Source organism: Lytechinus pictus, chromosome 14 (genome assembly GCF_037042905.1).
Source record: "Lytechinus pictus isolate F3 Inbred chromosome 14, Lp3.0, whole genome shotgun sequence".
In the NCBI taxonomy this organism is placed as follows: Eukaryota; Metazoa; Echinodermata; class Echinoidea; order Temnopleuroida; family Toxopneustidae; genus Lytechinus; species Lytechinus pictus.
In genome coordinates, this window is record NC_087258.1 from 23,356,655 (window position 1) to 23,379,768 (window position 23,114).

General features: G+C 36.4%; 1 protein-coding gene across 1 annotated transcript; it reads right to left on the reverse strand.

Moving 5' to 3' along the window:
• Window positions 1-2,246: 2,246 nt before the first annotated feature.
• On the reverse strand, window positions 2,247-20,308 carry LOC129276448 (WD repeat-containing protein WRAP73-like). Its single transcript, XM_064109165.1, has 13 exons — window positions 20,264-20,308; window positions 19,066-19,161; window positions 18,541-18,597; window positions 17,739-17,928; window positions 16,959-17,062; window positions 15,413-15,499; window positions 14,332-14,466; window positions 13,787-13,864; window positions 13,190-13,286; window positions 11,811-11,936; window positions 10,776-10,859; window positions 9,649-9,756; window positions 2,247-8,199 (listed from the first exon to the last, which is right to left on the reverse strand). The coding sequence occupies exons 1-13, from the start codon at window positions 20,306-20,308 to the stop codon at window positions 8,072-8,074; spliced, it is 1,335 nt and encodes a 444-aa protein (XP_063965235.1). The 3' UTR covers window positions 2,247-8,071.
• Window positions 20,309-23,114: the final 2,806 nt, after the last annotated feature.

Consider the following 23,114-nt stretch of genomic DNA (forward strand, 5'->3'; position numbering starts at 1 on the left):
TGACCCCCCATGGCTATTTCCCTACCCCTCTCCCTCTGCACACTCTTGCCCCCCCCCCCCTCCTCTCTTGTTCCCAATGTAGTTATTTGTCTTTACAAATGGTTCTCTATCTACAGTGCGTCCCAAAAAAAACTATACACTTTTGAAATGGCTGCCAAATAAAAAATGGAGCACTTTGCTGAAAAAGACTTACATATATGGAAAGCCAATAAAGTCAACTTTCAAATGACACCAAAAAGTTGGAAAACTATTCATGCTTGAGCGAGCACTGCCCACTGAAACAAAGGGTATGAAAATTAGGGTGGGCTGGAATTAGCCTTCCAATTTGTGTCAGTTTTTAAGAGGCAAATCCTTTTAAACTTGCAAAGTTAAGGGCGTTGTGATAAATTAATGATCAACCATGACCAGTTTTGGTTGCATAAGCCAATTTCATAAATTATTAAATTGAACTTTAATGCATTAGTGAGCATAAATTATACTTTTGGGGCAGCATTTCAACTTTATCATTTTGATCTCTTTTTTGGGCAGCATTTCAACTTTATCATGTGGATCTCAGCAATGTGTTCATGGGAGTCTGGAGGATAGGGGGTGAGATAGGATTTAAGTGGGAGAAGCAGGTTGATGGAATAAGGGTCAACAGAACATTGAGTCCCCGCCCCCTCCCTCTTTCCCACCCTCCCCCTCCCTCTTTCCCATCTTCCCCTCCTGTTGTGAGACTGATGGCTATTGTCATGTATGCGTGAAGTCCAGAGCAGAATGTCGATTTAATGATAAATTCTGAATTGGGGCATCAACTTTTTCCTATCAATCATTGAATCAACAATTTATTAGTAAATCAACTCATTCAATGTGCAATGTGATCAATCAAACATTCATTTTTTTTTCAATAAATTATTTCATTAATCATCATAATCATTAAATTTCTTGGTAATGATTCCAAAAAAAAAATTGACCATCAGCCACCGGTCACTTGGCAGTTACGTTTTGAATAGGCTACAATCCAGGAAAAGAGAGAAAGAGAGAGAGAGAGGGGGGGGCTGGGAAATGGAGGTGGAGAAGGGATGGTACATATGACTATTAATATGTAAAAAGGACAAAAAGAAGAGGAATGCCCTTTTAACCAAGTCTTAGCATATCTCGCCCTCTTGCTTGTAACAGGTACCATCATATTACTCTGCCTCTCACGAACACACTTCTGATTTCCAAAAGATTAATATGCTACACTAAAATTACAACTCCGGCTCACTCATGCATTAAATTTCAATTTAGTAACTCGTGAAATTTGCCCAAGAAACCAAAACTTATCTTACTCATCAATTTAGCTTAACACCCTTAGCTTAGCAAGTTCCAAAGGACTAACCACTCCAAAAAACTGTAAGGCTAATTCCTGCCCAGTCTAGCCGAGCTTAATCTCTCAGGAGAGAAGTGGGGGGGGGGGGGTGGGGGTTGAGATGGAGAGAGGGGTTGCTTGAATGTTCTGTTGACCTTTATCCCATCAACGTACTTCACCTACCTAAGTCATATTACCCCCTCTTCTCCTGACTCTCATGAACACATTGTTGAGATCCACATGATAAAGACAAAATGCTGCACTAAAAATTGCAATTCATGATCACTCATGCATTAAATTTCAATTTAATAACGCATTAAATTTTCACAAACAACAAACTGATCACAAATGATCTTTAATTCACCAAATAACCCTCAACTTTTAAGTACCAAACAAAAAAACCTGAAAGAAATTGGAAGGCTAATTCCGGCCCACCCTAATTTTCATACCCTTTGTTTCAGTGGGCAGTGCTCGCTCAAGCATGAATAGTTTTCCAACTTTTTGGTGTCATTTGAAAGTTGACTTTATTGGCTTTCCATATCTATAAGTCTTTTCCCCCAAAGTGCTACATTTTTTTATTTGGCAGCCATTTCAAAAGTGTATAGTTTTTTTTGGGACGCACTGTATATATAGGTTATTTATATTGCGCACATATCCACCTTGTTAGGTGCTCAAGGCGCTCCTATATTACCCGGCTAAGCTAGGCGTTCATAGCGCACACAGCTTTTTAAGGAATTACTTCCTACCGGTACCCATTTACCTCACCTGGGTTGAGTGCAGCACACTGTGGATCAGTTTCTTGCTGAAGGAAATTACGCCATGGCTGGGATTTGAACCCACGTCCCTCTATTTCAAAGTCCGAAGACTAATCCACTGGGCCACAATGCTCCATATTACAAAAGACATTCACACTCAATTTTAGATCACTGCATAGGTAAATTTCAGATTTGTTTATTTCTCAACATTATCAAAGAAAGACTGTACATGCTCTATTTGCAACAAGACAACTGAAATAATTTTTTCTCTCTTCTCTCTCTCTCTCTCCCTTACACATACACTATGTATCTCTATTACACACACTCACTCTCTCTCTCTCTCTCTAACATTCTGCTTCTCTCCCTTGTTATTCAAATAGAGACATAATATACGTATCATAATTTTCAGCTATAAAACACCACTTTGGCAAATTACTATACTCTGAGTCCTAAGCTCCATTGTAAAAAGAGTAGCAAATTAAACCCAACTACAAAAATCAAATACAGTCATAAAGACTAACAAATTATTAGCGAATCATATTGAAGGATTCCAGTAGCTTTTAACTATTATTGCAAATTTTTTATTAATAATTGGCATTTATATAGCGCTTTATCAATCTATGACTGCTCAAATCGCATCACAATTATTATTACCCGGTCACTGGATTCATAGCATTTCAAGCAGCCTGTTAGGCGCACACTTGCTAAACCAACCACAATGACGGTTGTTTCCTACCGGTACCCAATTAGCACCTGGGTGAGAGTGGCAAAGTGTGGATTGACGCCTTGCCAAAGGGCGCTAGATTACAAGGTGAGAGTCAGAACCGCTACACCACGGCGCTTCCACACAACTTGTTTTATGAAGCAGGCCCCAGATGTGCATATACGGAACTTGCATTTGAATATTTCTTTTAAAGTTATGCTTAATCACCACTCTTTTTGCAATGGGTTATATAGAAATATAGAAATATCAATCATTCATATAAAAGAAATAAATGCTAAACATGCCTAAATTAAGTCCACTATGTAAAGAAAGTCCACAAGCTCCGAATCACATTTCCATGGAGAATATGATTTCTAATTATATAATCAAGTTTCATCATAGTAGCTTGAAACAAGAAATATACATTCATATCACAAAATTTCTGCAAGCAGGTTTTATGATGGATTCATGGCAATGTTACAATGAAAATTCATAAGCAATTCTGCTCATAATGGTCAAAGAAAATGAACATGTCTGAATAAATCAATTTTAATACTGACATTGATCAACATGGTATCTTTTACTGACTTTGGCAAGACTAAACTGGTACAAGAACAAGAACAAGAACTAGGAGATAATCAAATTTGTTCATTATTTATAATCAATAATAATAATAATAATAAGAGGTTCTTATTCTGATGTAGAGCTCAACTTTGGAGCTCTACAATTATTACCAATCTTTGGCATACATGTAGCTGCTAATAGCATTTCAAGGAACAAGTTCCTGCTGGGTACCCATTATCTCAACTGGTTGGTGTTTCATAAAGCTGTTTATATAAATTACAAACGACTTTACGATAGACTGGAGATCCTTTCTTGGGGTAAATTGATACACACCTGATTTTCATTAGCGTTCATTTAGTTCCTATTCAGGGTCACCAGTCGGTCATAAAGTTGCTTGTAACTTTAAGAGCAGATTTATGAAACGTCCGCCTGGGTTGAGTGAGGAAACTGGAGGTGAACAAATGCAAAAGGATGTAAAGCAGCGGCAGAGTTCAAACCCCAAACCATTTGACCTATAGTCCGGAGACATGCGTGTATCTCATAGATCACAGCACACAGGCATATACAGTTGAGGCCAGAAGTTTACCTACACCCAGTGGCGTAGCTACGGGGGGGGCCTGGGGGGGCACGTGCCCCCCCTGAGATTTGATGTGCCCCCCCTGAAAAAATTGGCAGAGCCAAAACAAAAGAAAAAAGGGAGAAAGAAGAAAAGAAAAAAGGAAAAGAAGAAGAAAGACAGAAGAAAAAAAAGAAGAGGAAAATAAGAGGAGGAAGACGAGTGAATGAAATAATGTGAGGGGAAGACTTGCAAAAAAAATCCAAATCTTTCATGTTACTATATAACATTTTTGCTTGCGCTTCGCGCCAGAATTGCCTGTTCGATGAGATTCATATCTTGCTCAATAGGCTGATATGGAGCAAGTTTTGAAGTTAATATACAAAACATATTTTAGCTCGGACATCGAGCTTTCATTATTATTCTGTTCTGTAAAATGCTCTGTAAAATGTCCGTTTTATGGTCTACAAATCAGCATTTTAAGCTCACGCTGCGTGGTCACATTGTTTGATTTGCCAAGTTCATATTGTCTATTGGTTTCCATAATGTTCCATTAAACAAATGTATTCAGAATGCCCAGGTCTAAATCTAAAACATGCGCGATAGCCTGCATGTTCTTTATTTAAAATGTACTTAGATTATCCAGTTTCACATCAGAATATCAATAATTGTCTGCTCACGCTTCACGATCGCATTATTAATGATACCCGATTAACTATATCCTATTCATGATTTACAAAATATAAATAGAGTGTCCCGCTTGTAGGTCTAAAATCTCAATTTTCTTCCCCTCGCGCTTCGCGCTCGCATCAATTGTTTAGTTACATACCTATCCCATTTATTAATACAAAAAGTGCTTAGAATGACCATTTTTTTTAGGTCGCAATGTCAAAAAAGTTTGCTCGCGCTTCGCGCTCGCATTATTGAAATATACATGTCTTCGTGGGTAACTGTAAGCAGTCCTTAACAGGTCCCTTTTCGATAATGCTAGAACAGTTAATAAAAATTTCTGCTCGCGCTTGGCGTTCGCAGTTACCATCTAGTTACATACGAATCTTGTTCAGGGTCACACATTACATTGCCCAGAATATTAAATTTTCAGGACAAAATACATGAAGTAAAAAAAAAAAATCGCTCGCGCTTCGCGCTCGCACTTTTTATAAGGCTTATGAGATTATTTCATGTTTTTGTTGTTTTATAAGAATAAAACTATAAGAAGTGACTGATCGGGGAAAATATAGGTGAAGATAATTTCGGGCCCCGTCCCCTATTGGCGAAATTCGGATCCGCCCTTGTGACACATACACACACACCAGAAAAAATGGTGCCCCCCCTGAAAAAGCAAGGACCCCCCAGTGCCCCCCCAGGAAAAAAATCCTAGCTACGCCACTGCCTACACCCAGGAAATCCAAAGAAAAGTTGACACCTGCCAAACATCATAAAATGTACTGTATCTTATAAAAAGTTTGTGCTATCATAACAAATTGGATATCAAACAAATGAGTATATCATGCCCCTTCATCACATTGCTTTGTCATCAGGAGCTGCAAAATATTTAGGTGTCATTTTTTCCCAAAAAAATTTAATATTTTAGACAAATTCAAAATAAAAACTTAACAAAAACATTTCATATCTGTGCTAGTTACTTCTCAACACAAACATTTCAGTGGTGACACATCATGATAGAAAATGTAATATAAATCATAGATTTGACATTTATGTATTTCTATGAAACGATGTTTGAAAACATAATATCAAACAATAGAATACATTTGGCACAAATATTACTTTTTTATTCAAAGAAAATTCCACCTGAAATATACTTTAATCTCAACGGCATCCCAATCACGAGAAAGAGCTTAATACACACTTTCATTTGATACCAAATTTGTCATGGTAGTATTCATATTTCTGAAGATATAGTAAATTTTACAATTTTTGGCAAGTGAACAAATTTCACTGAATTCCATGGGTGTATGTAAAATTTTGGCCTCAACTGTAGATGTGGAGGCATCGTGGTCTAGTGGTTAAGACTCCAGTCTTTCAATCTGAGGGACGTGGGTTCGATTCCCAGCCATGGCGTGTTTTCCTTCAGCAAGAAATTTACCCACATTGTGCTGCACTCAACCCAGGTGAGGAAAATGGAAACCGGCAGGAACTAATTCCTCAAAAAGCTGTGAGCACCGAAATCGGTAGACTAGCTTAGCCGGAGTAATATAGGAGCGCCTTGAGCACCCAACAAGGTGGATACGTGCGCTATATAAATCCTATATTATTTATTATTATTCATTAGATAATATCCTCTCAATACTGATTAGATTTTTATTTCAATTTTGTACGCAAAATAAACAAAATAATTTTTTTTTTAATTCATCACATGACTTCTACAAGCAAAGTATCATGGAAACATTCACCTGGCATTTAAATATTTTCTTAGTGTAATTTGGCCAAATAATAAATAAATCACATTCATAACAAGCCTAATACATGTACTTTGTTCCTAATATACAATAAGGGCTAACACTGGCCTGTAATACTTGATTTCAATTCACCAAATTGTTCAAACAACTCCAATAAAGGCTCTGTAATATAAGTTTTCTACTTTTAGCCTTTTTGTGAAGTTTGCGAAATAATATTTCTTTTGAACATACTGCTCAATGATTTTATAATTCTATACATTGTAAGGCACACACATTTTATTGAAGTTAAATACACATACATATGGTGACACGACATTTGCTCCGGCGACAATTGCTCTGGGCGCAATTTCGTATACAATTTAAGAGGTTAGGGCTAGGGTTGCAAACTTGCAATGGGGTTTTATGTTAGGTTTAGGGTAGGGTATAGTCATTATAGCGTTACCCTAGGTTGAAGTTGGTCATTCGATTAGTGTGTGGAAATAAGAGCGGAGGAATTGTCGCCGGAGCAAATGTCATGAAACCATATATACACCTGTCAGACAGTGTGATTACATGGTTTCATGACATTTCCTCCGGCGACAATTGCTCCTCTATAAATTTGACACACTAATTGAATGACCAACTTCAACCCTGAATTTAAAGGTAAATGCTAGTTTTGAAAACGATATCAAAATGAGTTCGTACAGAATCCAATGAAATGACCACCAAAGTGTCTGTTTGTATAAATAAAACGCATGTGCCAAAGGATTCTGGAAGAAATTGTGTAATTGCTGAGAAATCAGCAAATAAGCACAGGATTCGGGTAGAGCGTCGGGCCCGACGCTCAAAGCAATAATTATACACTGTCCCACGTGCGCTTATCTGTGTTGGGGAAGTTCAGTCTGAACATTATTCAGCGTAGATTTCAAGATTTCACAAAGTTCAGTTTATGTAACTGTACCAGATCTAGATCCTCGATGATATACTGACAATTAAGCCTGGTTTTACAGACTTTCTCATGAAATCAGTGTTTACTGCAACTACTGGAATTTCTCTTTAACTATACTCTACACTAAACATGACATATAACACTATTGCATACATGTAATTTCCAATTTTTGTCCAGGTCTCTAGCACATGTATCATGACCCTATTAATTGGAGAAAAAAATACAAGGATCATTTTAGACGACTCAACAGTCCCTACAGTTTGAGGCATGAGGATCATACACTGAAAACACCATTGATCAACACATTCTATTTGATCTATGCCAGGCTCTGAAGAAAAATGGTAAGCACCAACAAGATTGGACATTCTTGTAGCATTTCTCATGTCAATTTATGGACATCCAATATAGTAATATGCAAACATTAAAGGTGTAGTACTTAGAGCTGGTGTTGGCGTTTGGGCAGTGATATCACCAGCTGCGACACCGCACTGAAATGGGGCTGGAGTCCGTGCTGAATTATCAATGACACATAAAAAGGTGTCAGCGCAAACAAATAGTCATACCTGACAGTTGCCATAGTAACAGTCAGAGGCCAGTGCTTCTTTAAGCCAATCATCGATCTCAAATTTAGTCAACATTGGCGGTTGTCAGCAGATGAATGCCGATGAAACACTTCCTGGTGTTAGAGCTGGTGTTACAGCACGGATAATGCTCTCAACACCTACACTGTGCTTTGGGAATTCCCAGATCGTGCCCATTGGCAGGGAGCTCCATACTCTCCATCTTCAGAGTTCTTTGGATGAGATGACGGCGTATCACGTTGCTTCCTCTTCTTCTTCGTCACCCTCCTCAGCCAGGTAACAGACACACATGTGATCCTTCCCAGACAGGAGAATGGCCTTGCCTTCGGGGTGCCACGTCAACGATGTCACCTGGAAAGATGCTGGGAAAGTTAACGGAAGAGAAGAATGCAACATTTTAAATTATCACCCGTATCAGACATCTGAGCTGGTCATTTACAAAACCGTATTTCCCTGTATTTTATTATTATCAGGAAGGGATAGGTATATTGTTTGTATTTTCCTCGGTCTCAATGCGCGTATTGACTTTGCATGCAGAGACGGCGCAAAATATACCTTTGTATTTTCCCTGGTCTCACATCCGGGCCTTTGAGGATGTGAATGAAGTGATACGCTTCATAATGTTCCGCCCACCAACGATCTACGTCATAATAAAGACAACGCTGGATCTGGGCGCTTGCAAGTACGTCATAATGGTAAAGTGCAGAGCCTAGACACTGATATTATCATGACACAACAGAACTCTATTCTTAAAAGATATCACTGTTATCATGATTTTTGCTCGACTAGATATCTGATTTGGATGATAATAAAAATATTGACTGCCCTTCTTTCGGGGAACATCAAATATATTGCCCTTAAAAGACCCATATTGCCCTCGTCTAAAGACTCGGGCCAATATGATTCTTTTGCTGGCAATATATTTGATGTTCCCCTCAAGACCAGTCAATATTATATAATTGTAATTAAATTATTTGTAATTTGTAACATCTTTTTATACAAAGGATTGAGGTTACTGACATAATAGAACCGGCGACTTCAAATTCACTATTCATGGAGCAATTTCAAAAAGTATGTGAATCAGACGCATGAATGTTTCACATTCCTGAAATCATTTGTCTCCATTTTTTGCTTGAAAAGTTGCAATGCTCTCGACTTAACATGGCTTGAGTAGCTCATGAAAAGAAGTGAAAATGGGGGTCAAACATACAAAATGGTTGATCATTTTATGAAATTCAATTTCTTCATACTCTGTGATAGTTCAAAATGTTTCTCCATGCTTTACAATCGATAAAGGTTACTGAATCAAACTTCAAAAGCTTGGAATTCACCATTCACAGATAATTTCCTGAGGAATAGGAGATCATGCGTCGTGACACACATGTCAAGAATATGATGCAGAATAAATATGGGAGACTATATTGGTAAGATCAAGCTTTTTTCTCTCCTCCTACACTAACAGTCAAGAAAAGTTGGTAGCACTGTTTAACTACTACAATCACATTCATCATCATCACCATCCTCACAATCTTTATCACCATCACCACCACCACCACCAGCATCACCATCATCAACATCATCATCACCAATACCAACATATCATGTTCTTTTCTTCTCTTCCTCTTAACCTCTTCACTACACGTACTTCCTATGTAACAGACCCAATTACGTCAACCAGGGAGATGAGAAGATTCACACTCCTACATCGGAGTGAGAAAATGTTTCCAAAAAGATGGCACATCGCCATTCATCCATCCACGCCCACCCACCAACCAACTGCCACTCCCACCATTGTCCAATGTTTGTCTCACCTTCCGCTGGAACCTCTACTGCCACACAGCCATCGGGTGACCAGAGATAAAGCTTATTGCTTCCTGTGCACACGGCCAGACGAGCTCTGCATGGATCCCACTTAGCAGCTGAGATTGAAAAAGAATGAATCACAAACATCAATCTCAATATATGGGACAATGAAAGATAGACATATAGGAATCTGAAGATGCGAATAGAATTAAAAATACAAATTGATAATAAAAATGATGAGAATAATGATAATGAGAAGAGAAAGAAAAAAGAAAGAACGAGGAGGAAGATGTGTGGAACAATCAAAACAGACATTATGAATATGAAGATGCAAATAACAAATAAAAAATGATGAGGATATTGATAATAATATGAAGAGGAAGAAAAAGGAGAAGGAGAATGAGGAGGAAAAGGAAAAGAAGGAGAATAAGGAGCAGGATGAGAAGGGGGGAGACGAGGAATATCCCACTCCTTCACATCCAGAACACATGAATGACATGAATACCATTCAATAACTAGTAAACTTTCCTCCAATTTAAAGAATATGTTGCTATCCTAAAATTTCATTTGATTCACAAAATGTTTGTGTAGAAACATGTAAGCAGATGATGATGATGATGATGATGGGTTCTTGTATAGCGCCGGTATCCGCCTCAGCTGGGCGCTCATGGCGCTTGCTCAAAAATAGGAAATATCTCACAAATTTCAATGTCTTTAAACAGTGCTTAGGATCATCATTCAGTTCAAGTACTGTCCTAGTAATGCTACAATTGAGTTATTCTTGCAATAATGTTGGAGTGGGGAACAGAAAAGTCTTCAGGTAAGACTCAAAAGTTGATTGGGTCTCTGCTCTCCTGATAAATTGAGGAAGGCTATTCCACAGCTTTGGTCCAGAGATGTAGAAGGCTCTGTCACCCCAAGTTGTGTGGCTGAGAGATAAGCAGGAATGTGTATGCACACTGTAGTTTAAAGGGCAAGCAATATACAATGGAATTTCTTTAAACAAAAGGATTTGTTCTTTATAGAAAGCATTTTATGTTACAAAATTCAGTTTGCAATTGATATATCCTAATTTCTTACAATTCCCTTCACTGAATTTCCAATTTGGAGATACATATATATATATTTTTTTTACCTCTGACACTTCCAACTTGAAGCAACATTGCTGCCTGTGAGAGCTTCTGCACATCCCATATCCACAATGCATTGGGCATGTTATCTATAAGGAGAATTAAGGAGAGATCATGTATACAAAAATCATACATTGTAGGTTATTGATATTCAGAGCATAACCAAATGCCTTTGAAAGTACAAAATTAATTATGAAATCATTATCATACACTGCAGCTGGTGAATAAAAGAAAATCTTAATCTTAGTATTAAAGCTCACCATGGTGACATTAGCAGCAGATTTTTTAAGACTTTAAGTTTGGTTTACATTAGCTTTATCTGAGTCAATATCAACAAACTCATCAAATTCATATGAAATGGATCTTATAATCTATACTGATAAATTGAAGACTAATATAATAGGTATCTGGGGATAACTTTAGATATTCATCTATTATAAAAGCTTATTTTTGTCACTTATTCTCAGCGTGAATCTGGTACAATTTTGTGACAAAGGAAAACAGACCAATTCTTTATTCTGGATTATGACGAAATCAACATCCTCAGATAGAAAAAATATGTCAACACAAATTTCACGGAGACAACATTAAACCCTTTTTTCATTTCTGTTATTCATATTCTGATTTGTTCTTACTTACTTTGTAAATTTGTTTGAAATGAAGAAGAATAAATTCAATCAATCAATCAAACCCCTCATGAAAGTATTTCGGGACAAATATGATTCACCTCTTTATTCTTGAATTTGGACAATATAGATCCAAATATCAGATTAACACTCTGAACTTGTCTATTGAGATATAATAATCATAATAATAATCTATAGCATTGATTAGGCAACGATTATCTAGTGGCTTATTCAATAGCGGACTATATATTACCCCGGCTAGAGCTCCAGCTGCGAAAGGTGCTTGGTACGTTCAAGGAATTAATCCTGCAGGGTAGCCATTCACCTTACCTGGGTTAAGTGCATCATAATGTTAAAAGATACATAATCTGAGTTTTATGATTAGCTTTATCCAGATTAAATTGATTAACTCACCGTTCTTGGACAGCATAAACCTGTTATCGGGGCTGAAAGATAAGAGACTAATGCCAATCTTAGGATTAGCCTTATCAGGATCTGGTTTGATACTTGGCACTGTTACTGAACCTTGCTGAACTTCATCTGAACAAAATGGGAAAGAAAATTATCTTGAGGGAAAATACAGTATTTTGCAATCTCAAACTACATGTATGGACTAAACTCAGCAGAGATATGTGATCCCTTCGCCCTTAGCACAAGATTTGCATTAATTTCAATATTTTCGAGTAGCTCATGCAGAAGCCAAATAATCAAAGTAGATGTTAGAAATTTAATATGTTGTCTTTAATCCATAGAAATGTAATTAACCATTAACTGGAATAAGGAAATCAGAAATTGAAATAAATAACAAAATAGCAACTCGGCTATTAAATCATTTGGATTCATGGATGTTACTAACCTATGTTCCTACAATAAAGTAATCTATTGCATTTTTATTAATGTCAAGTCACAGTTCTTTGGAATTAAGTAATCATAAATTTCTTGTTGGTATGACCTTCTGGCAATTTCAAAGTTGCTGATTGCAACATCATTTTTGTTTTCGAAAATAACAAAAGACATACATGTATATTTTCTAAATTAATAGATTCAATCCCTCTCAAAAATAAACATTTCTTTTGTTCCAAAATACATAACTTTTATCTTTCATGCACTTATGAGGCCACGAAAATTACTATTTCCCACAGACTTTCTGCTCATGATTCTTCACCAGTCCAATGGTAACTTGCATGGAATCCTTGATTTTGATTGGCTGTTGATCAGTTACAATGGTAGTTAACATACATATAGCGAATAGGCATGAGTGCGATGGTGAAAGAAAGATGCTCTACTCAACGAGGTGGTAGCTGAGTTGAATAGAGTGTCTCTTTCACCGAATGCGAAATCTCTCACCATTGCACGAATTAGAATATTTGCTATTTGTGTTGTACAACGCCTCAGAGTTTGGCGAAAGTATGAAGAAAAAAATTCCCTGCAGTAATCTATGAAAAGGGAGCAAAAATATTGAAAGCGAAAAGCAAAATCCCACAAGCGCACATGACCTCGGGCAGCATTGCGCATTTAGCCAGCAGGCTATACGCGTATTTCACCTTCATTTTATTACTGAGCGCAACGAATTGAATCGTATTGTGACGTCACCTCCTAAAGCCGTGCAACGGTACATTTTGGATGGTACGTTGTGTGTGCAACGGTACCAATGTTTGACATTCAGTCTCCTATTTGCTCACGTACAACAAGCTAAGTAGGCGTTGTACAACACTGGATGGCAAATTTACCATAATAGTAACTTATATGCAAGGGGGCCCTGGACTCTGGCCCAGAACAATAGAAGTCCTTACATTTGCTTTGCACACTGAACATTCCTCCGTCTGAGGGCCACTTCTGAGCTCCACCGTCTAACACTTGAGGTCTCTGTTCAACCTCCTTGTACACTACCTATCAAAGATAAACAAAGTCACAGACTTCAAATATCTAGAAATTCCTACTGGATAAATCATTTATGTCATGGATTGAGTGCTTAAGTCTAGTATTAATCTGTATTTGTATGATGATTTTTATCCATTATATATTTCAATTGAATTGAATCAAATTAAATGGAAAAAATGAGATTAATATAACATGTCATACTTAAATCATTGCCTATTTTAATGGTACTACTACACATTTTTTCACCTGATTGGTCTTCCACATGATTTTTTTTTCAAAAATCAAAATATATTCTGAGATAGCATGACACTGTGTCAGTCCACTGAAAGGAATAACTGATCCAATAATTATCTGAATTGAAATAATACATTTTCAAACCTATTTATTTAGTTATTTTCTAATCCAGTTAATTCAAACATTTAAGCTGTCTGTCTCTCTGATTTTCTACTTCATTACAAAGTAATTTTCTGTTATGTCTGGGTTTCCCTTGAACTTTATATTGAACTCACCACTGCTTGGGTATCTACTGCAAGAGGATGGCTGTGTTCGACGACCGTCTTCCAAGTTATGTGATTCAAAACACGAACCTACAGCCGGAAAAATATGCCATTTTTAAACAATGCAAACAAACCGAGAGATACAAGAAATACATTATGAATATGAAGACAAGATTTCCCATGATTTTTTCATAAAAACATGCACCTACAACCTACAGGAAATATATGCCATTTGAAAAAAAAAGCATAGAGGATATGCATGATATAAATGAAGACAGGTCTTCTCATACTTAGTTGAAAACAAATACAAGATACATGAATTATTTAACCTATAAAAATATCAGCTCCATCAATATATCTTTGATAAAAAATCTTTCTCTCATGTTGGTGAAATCATTTCTAAAATTATTTCAAAAAAAGTGATGAAATTATTTATCCATATCCAAGCTCCTTTATTGTTTTTTTCCATTTGTAATATGTGTCATCATATCTTTTTTTCAAGTTTGGTACAGTCAGCATTTCAGGCTCAATCTCATTGCTGCTCCTCCCTTGCTTACCTTCTGATCATAGCTACCAATGGCAAGAAACTGACTACTTGGGGACCAGCAAACAGACTTAATGCCCAGGGCATATTCATAGGCTTTGAATGTTGCCATGCATCGACCATCGACTGAGTAGAGAAGAAGATTGTACTGAAAAGACACAAATAAATAACAAATTTATTTTTACGTATCAAAGTGAAAGTCGAACAGCATTGATGTAACAATGTTTACACCAGGGTTCTAGCTATGAACAAGTTAATAATTTTGCTCGAGATCAATGGTGAGTTTCTTTGGCCAAATAATACAAGCAGAATTTGCATTGTGCAAAAGTATGATTTTGCTTACTTGAAATATGATCGAAATTGGAATTCAGAAAATTTGTGCCAGGCAGCGCATTAAACTTTATTATGCCGCCTGGCGTGGATAGAACCCTGGCTAAAAGTAGAATATCAAAGAGTCACAAATCTTAGCTTTACAATATACATCCAATAGAGTTGATGAGGGTGTTTCACTTGGAACTTACTCTATTTTCACTGAAAATTGTTCATACTTGCACAAGCTATTCATATCACTGTTTCTTAACTCCAGAAAATATTGTAACCATACTTTCACATGGAATCTACCAGAGATCATAAATTCACTGCCATTGAATCTTATTATCTTGCTTTCAAATCAATATGATATGAGAATGGTTTCGTCTTTACTGGGCTCCTTACCAGGGAAAAAAAATACATATGCGCTTGGGGCGATTTTGCCCCCTGAAATGATCAAAAGAGCTCTGGAAAATAAAAGAGAGCCATGGAAAATCTCCATTAACCTCAATGTTAAATCTTACCCAATGTTGACGATTCAGGCAGTAGGTTGTGTAAAGTGGTTCTATGACAATTTCCTTGGGACAATGGCTCCGCTCAAAATTTATCTATTCCTAACCCTCACACTATATCCTACCCTAAACCCAACATAAAACCATATTGCAACCCTAACCCTACATCTTAAGACGAAATTAAGCCCGGAGCAATTGTCGCAGGAGCAATGTCATGTCACCGTGAAAAGTAGCCTCCCGAAAAACAAAATTATTTTTTTGCCTGCGCCTTACCTCTAATAATGAATCCCATACACAAAGTACCCTGCCGTCGGGTGACCATTCTAATCCAGCTAAATCTCTGGTATCCGTCTCAAAATGCTAGAAATGTAAGAGGAAAAAGAAGTAAATAAGATTGTGGAAAATCAATAATGACTGGCATTTGGAGCATAGGATCATGTTTTGGGCTGCATGCTTCGTGTTCACAACTTCAGATAGGTGTTGTATTGGACATCCAGAATGCCATTGTGCAATTTGGCCACAGAGGCCCGTATTCTGAACACAGATTTCAATTGTTCCACCGTACAAAACCATGGACTATGCAGATTTATTTCATTAACACGCTTCATTTTAAGCGCCAAAAGCGTGCATTTAATTGGATTTAACTTTGTGTACGCGATGAAATAAGCATAATTATGTTTAAAAATCTGCATAATCCATGGTCCATGGTACAATTGAAACCTCTTTTGAGAATACGAGCCAGAAAGTCCAGGATGAACATAAGTTGTTGTTTTTTTTACTGTGCACAGCATTATAATAAAAACTGACTTTTGGCTTGCAGAGTGTCTTCAGTCCTTAGTTTGCCAATAACTCAAAATACTATTCCACTAAGATACAAACAATAATAGCTGAATAGCTGAAGAGTAGAATTTTAAATGTTTCAATTACTTTCGTAATCAAAGGATATTCGTGACAATTTGAAAGCCTGCCACATACATCAACAAGGAATACATGCAATTTACTGAAGCCAGAGGACTATATTGTGATTTATGCATTACTAAATTTCTTGAATTTAACAAAAGAAATCATAAACAAAGCAAAACAAAATTGAATAAACAAAACATTCATTACGGGAATAACAAATGCTTTATATATACATACTTTGTATATTCACAGATATTCTTATTCTTTGTTGCTGTTATGAGTTTATATTCAAGATCTTTATAACATTATGATTACTTTATGTTGTGGTCAAGATTCACCATGTAATATTATCAGTAACAAGTAAATAAATAAATGAAAATAAATAAACAAACTAACAAATAAGTAATTAAATAAACAATAAACTAAATAAATAAATGAATGAATGAATATATAAATAAATAAATTAATAAATTAATTAATAAATAAATAAATAAATAAAAATAAATAAATCAATCAATTAATTAATAAATAAATAAATAAAAATAAATAAATGAATAAATAGATAAATAAAATAAATAAATAAGTAAATAAATAATGTATAATTGGTTACTTTTTTCTTGAGAAACAAATATCAAATAAACTTTGATTACTAAAAATACAGGCCTATCACTTTTTTTGCTGTATTTATTTTATTAATAATAATAATACATAACATTTATAAGGCGCTTACTACTGGTGTTTCTAAGCGCACTGTTTTCTGTTTATGGTTTGTACTTGACTACTTTATTGACTACCAGGGCTCACAGGGCCTCTAGCTATGCTCATAATTGAAAGTTCACTTTCACTATCTTTTTATATTACTTGTATAGTTGTTCAAGTTCAGAACCAAATCAATAGATCAAATGAAATTACTCACTTTAACAAGTTGCCATGTATTACAAGCAAAGACACTGATGAAATCCTTGCAGTCCCTTCTCTCAGCTAGCGCCATGTACTTGCCGTCTTTAGTGAAATGCATTCCTGGAATAAATAAATTGATTTCACAAAGATTAGATAAGATCCTCATACAAAAATTGAATAATCACATAATAAACAGATTTGTTAGTAACACATATTAAGCAACAACATGTCATTCATTCTACACCTGTTAGTAAATACATTCAGTATATTCAGCTTAAATATAGCAAATGTAATAATAATAATAGTCAGTTCTTGTATAGCGCATAACACATTATGAATAACGTCTCTATGCGCTTCCAAAGGACTTGGATATTATTACCCCGGCTGTAGCTCAAGCAGCCTTTCCAGCGCTCGGCATTTCAAGGAATGAATTCCTGCCAGGTACCCATTCACCTCACCTGGGTTGAGTGCAACACAATGTGGATAAATTTCTTGCTGAAGGAAACTACGCCACGGCTAGGATTTGAACCCACGACCCTCTGTTTCAAAGTCCGGAGACTAATCCACTGGGCCACAACGCTCCACATGCAATTCCTAGTTTATCAAATTATCACTAACATCTGCATCTGTGAACTTGTGTGTATCAAAGAACATCCATTTTATTCACAACAGAACATTTACATAACTTTAATCAATCTATATGTATTTGGTTACTATAAAAATTAAAGACTGCTTTTATTTTCATCTATAACATGAAGGATAAAAAACAAGCAAAGACCAGAAATTGAATACTCACCTTGCTTTGCCTCTTTAGGATACTTGATATAGGACACTGACCGGTTGACCAATGACCAAACCGTGATCCTCAGGTTGAACTCTGCTGTGGTCAAGATATGACGTCCATCAGCACTCCATCTCACACTGACCAGTCCAGCTGACCCTTCATCTATCTTGCATGTCCATTCAGGCTGCTCCAATGACCATACCTATAATATACGATTGATAGAATACATCGGGGGGCGTTTCATGAATGGATATTTTGTCTGACAAGTCGTTTTATCCGACAGTTATCACAGGAGCTGTGCTTCTCAACGAATCAAAACAATTTTGAAAAATTGTCTGATCTGACAACTTGTCGGACGAAAATGTTGATTATGTACTCCCCTGGACCAAGTAAACAACCTTGAGGGACAACATGCAAGATTGTTATTTCATCTTAAACTTATAAACAGCAAATTTGATAGTGTGTTGTAGGAAGAAAGGAGAAATCCAAAATGTTCATGGAGAGATATAAGAAAAAATACACAGAGTTTGCTTTTAATAAACTGAGAACAGGATAGAACAAGAAAGAGAATGTGTAATCAAGAATGCAAATGTCTGTAAACCCTTCAAAAGAGATGCATTCATTTAATGCTAAAACAATGAATTTAAATGATGATAGTGATGATGATCATCATCATCATTGTCATTTTCATTATCTTCATGATCAACATAAAAATATTGTCTATCTTTGCAACACACCATCATCATAATCACCATCATGATAATGATGCTGATAATGGTCAGGATAATAATTATATTTTTTAATCTACACTTACCTGCACTATCCCTCTTTTGAACATCCCACATAAAATAAATTTGGAATCTGAAGACCACTATAATAAAAAGAAAACAATACAAAAAAGTTATTTTCAGCACTGTCATAAACAGAGACTGCAGTAATAATGTTACCAAATAAACAACCTTGAACGAAGTCATCCAGAAGTTTGAACCTAGTCTCAGAAGACTTCCTCGGTCTCAAGTACTCACTTCAGTTAACCCACCAAGGCAAATATATAAATATTAATTGACTAATCAATATCAATTGATTAAGTTTATATCCTAGTCAAATTGAATTAAACATGGAAAAATGTTGCTTATGAATTTACATGTACATGAGCCATGCTTGAGTCTCAATTCACATACTAGAATAAATCCTAGAAATGAAAATGAACTGCCATGGAATGGAGTCATTTGTACTCAATTTCATTCAACCATGGTAATCTGGTAACCTCCTTTACTTTATCGGTATCACAAAAACAAACCTTCAAAGGAAATCTGATAAAAAATATCAAGTGACTAACCTCCAAACACTGGATCGCATCAAGACATGTGTAAAGCTGAAGAATCTGTAGAGTATGCACATCTCGAACAATCAGCCGATACTGGACACAACTCGCCTGGAAAGGAGTATGGAAAAAATTTATTTTCAAAACATATTGACATAAAAACCATTATTTATCATGGCTGTAGCCAGTCATTAGGGATCTGATGCAGAAAAATTTGCATCTGAAAGCAACTAAAAGATAAAGTCCTTAAAACCCGCTTTTGATTGAAAGGTAAATTAAAAATGAAATTATGAGTTTTGGAGTCGAATATGATTGTGGAGCGTTGTGGCTCAGTGGCTTAGTCTTCTGACTTTGAAACAGAGGGTCGTGGGTTCGAATCCCAGCCATGGCGTAATTTCCTTCAGCAAGAAATTTATCCACATTGTGCTGCACTCGACCCAGGTGAGGTGAATGGGTACCCGGCAGGATTAATTCCTTGAATGCATGAGCGCTGATAGGCAGCTCGAGCTAAAGCCAAGGTAATAAACAACGTGCCTCGGAATAGATTATTTCTAGATAGATGGCGTTGTATAAATGCCTATTATTATTATTGCAATTCTTTCTGCAACAGGCTCCTGGGGCAGTATTCTGAACATTGTCTTCTCTTGATATTTTATCTTTTCTCAGAGATATGACACAATCATATTTTCCTTCTCTCTTTTAAAAATCTTTGTCAGCTTTCTGTCTCTCTGTATGTTAAACGCATTAATATGATGTGCAGTCATGCAGTGTCAGTTACTGTATCAGGGTTCCCAGCTTTTAAATTAAACAAAATTCCTTGATTTTCCCTGAAGTTTTCAAATTTCCTGATAATTATTCAAACCCATTCCCAGTTTTGCATGTTTTCTAAGTTGTTGCATTGAATTACATGTATTTTCAGTACTGTACTGCAGTCAAAGAGGCTACACTAATTAACCACCAAAACCAGTCATTCATTGGATGTAGTTTTGATACACAACAAAATATAACAGAGTCTGGCTGACTACCGTGCTTTCGACCTTTGGGCAGCCCAAAGGCTGATCAAAATTCTTTGATTTTCCCCTCATTTGAGGTATTTTATATCGAATTCCCTGATTTTTCCATGACTGGAAAAAAGTAAATAATTTTCCCTGATTTCCCCGATGGGCTGGGAACACAGAAATATAATACACGTAGAAGGATTGTTGTCATTCACCGTACACACACCACGATGGCCCCGCTCGAGCGCACACGCCGCCATCTTGTGTAGAGCAAAGATCCCGGGCGTCTACTGTATGCGTTCACAGCTAGAGCACTTTGCTGAATTGAAATTGTGAATTCATTCATCATGAAACGGGCATTTAATTTTGATTATTATTTTTTCTCTCTCTTCTATTTGCCACTTGTTAGTTTTTTCTGCCTTCCCCTTTCATGCTTCTATCTAACAGCTCTTCTGCCCCCTCTCTACTAGCTATATCTGTCTGTTCTTGGTAATTTTTTTCTTCCCTTTTTCTCTTGATTCTCCTCCTTTATTTTTATCACAAATTTTCTGCCCACCCTCTCCATTTATCCTTCTTCCCTCTATAGCCATCTAATGGCTCTTGGAAATTATTCTTGCCCCTTTTTCTCTTGAATGTCCCCATTCTCTTTCTTTAGTTTTATCCAACATTGCTTCTGCCCAACTTCTCTCTTTATCCCCCTCTCCCTCTCATGTCATCCAATAAATCTTGGCAATTATTTCTGCCCCCTCTCCTCTTGATTTCTCTCTCTCTCACTTCTGCCAGTTCTTTTCACCCATCTCTTTCTCTTCGTTAAGTGCTGAATTTGTATTCGCTCACTTTGCTCGGAGAATCCAATTCTCTTTCCAATTCTGCCTTTCTCACTACCTCCTTATGTTTTTAATATCTTTCTCCTCTTCTGCCTTTTTTTCTATTTGCTAATAATAAATGTCAATATGAGCAAGTCAGTTAATGACATAAAAAATTGATTCCATGGTTTCAAGAGTTTGATGTGAACAATATTTATTTCTGAGCTGTGGCAATAAGAAATGTGATAAAGATTCTTGTTAAAAATACAAGAAATGATAGATAAATATACTGCAGAACAGCACACAAACAAAATAGTACTGAAGTGGTGTACAATACATGTATATTTTCAGGAAATGAGTTGACTCCACAAGATCACAAGTCGTCCATAAGCCAAACGTAATCTTTACGAAAAACCAATCTGAAGCTGAACTTCATGCAGTTACAGCAATAAAATCAACTTATTTGTGTCAATTAACTGCATAAAATCATTAAGGAATACCGTTCATCGAGAAGTGTAAAAACATCTATATTTAATTCGCATACTGTACCTATCCAAAATTTCACAGCATGTTATATGTATGCTGTACTAGTATGAGTTTGAGCAAATATTGAATATCGTATGATAGAATCAACATAGGAGTACAAGGATTCGGAAGTACATGTGTGTATTATTGTGCACGTAGAGAAGAAAATATTATTCATTATAATGTTATATTATATTATAATTATGTTAAGTTACATTACATAAGAAACATTTTTATCATAACTTTATAAAACATAATTTGCCCAGGGCCTACGTCTCAATTGTTCCTGGTGCTCGCATTGTCTGTTAAACGAGATATATAATCCTGTTGTACCAAAACATCCCGTTTTCAAGTCAATATAAACCAAATATATTTCCTAGCACTTGAGTTATCATTGTTTTATGTAGTGACATATGCTTTTTTTTCATGACTCAAAAGTGATTGCCCCATGTTAAGGTCTTCGTATATATGAAACATTTCCTGTCCGTGATTACGTTCGCATTTTTAATGGATTGTTGAGATATGTCTACTCTTCATGAATTCCTAAAATCAGTCCTTAAAATGTCCCTTCTTCTGATCTGAATATCAAAAATTTTCAGCCCGCGTTTCGCGCTCGCATCATTTGGTTAATGAAATACGTATGGTCCTGGTTAATTCCTACAAAGAAAACTTAGAATGCCCCACTTCAGGTCTGAATTATCTAAGTTTTCAGCTCGCGCTTCGCGCTCGCATTTTTAAGCGAGACAGGTACCTATCATGATTACACAAATTTGATTATAATGTCCCTTTTTAGGTGTGAATATAAACAAATTTCAGCTCGCGCTTCGCGCTCGCATTATTTGATGAGTGAGATACATATCCGTTTAATGACATTGTCCTTAAAATGTCTCTATTAGGTCACTCACTCAGTCATTCAAAAATTTTGCTGGTGCCCCCCCCCCAATGCCGTGACCCACGGTACGCCACTGTGGACATATCAATGACAATTCCTTGCATATCTAATAACATGATTGCAAAAAAATGCCAAAATATTTCAGTCATCCCCCCCACCCATCAACACGGATTTACGCCAGTGCAACATAGTAAAGGAAAATGGGAAATTCCGGCAACACGTAGGCGTGAATAAATAGAAGGCAATAACAATTACTGTGAAAAGCGAGAAAGGACGCTAAAAGTTTCTGGTTTGAATTTGATTCTCAACTTGATTGGATGTATTATCTTCAATTTTAGCTTGGATGGGACTATTTATTTTGACATAATTTGGTGTCGGAAAAATAATTAAAAACCTACCGTGTAAGGAGGATTTCATTTTGATGCTCTGATTGATGTACAGATAGGACCACTCGGTTATATGAAAGTAAGTCAGTCGGCTTATACAGAGATGAGGCCTCAAAAGCGTTGCTTTGCTGTGACCATGGACGTACAACCAATAGGTCCATGCCGTGAAAGAGGGGGAAATAATTGGTGACACTTCGTAATTCCGAAGGATCGTTATTCCGAAGTTTTACTATTCTGAAGGTTCGTAATTCCAAAACATGTTAAGTGCCTATACCTCGATGTACGTTAATCCGAAAACGATAAGAGGTTCGTTAGTCCGAACATTTGTGGCGTTATTCCGAAGGCTCGTCAATCCGAAAATGAAATAAGGTTCGTTAATCCGAAAATGAAATGATCTGTTGCGAAACCGGAAAAACTGGAAGGGCAAGCGTTTGTGGAGGGGGGGGGGGGGGTAGAA

Excerpts from the sequence above, each read along its gene's own strand:
- LOC129276448 (XM_064109165.1), bottom strand. The coding sequence starts at position 20,308 with ATGGCGGCGTGTGCGCTCGAGCGGGGCCATCGTGGTGTGTGTACG. Across the intron at positions 13,287-13,786 it reads CAGTAGATACCCAAGCAGTG|GTAGTGTACAAGGAGGTTGA; the intron begins GTGAGTTCAATA and ends TATCTTTGATAG. Across the intron at positions 9,757-10,775 it reads TCAAGTTGGAAGTGTCAGAG|CTGCTAAGTGGGATCCATGC; the intron begins GTAAAAAAAATA and ends TTTCAATCTCAG.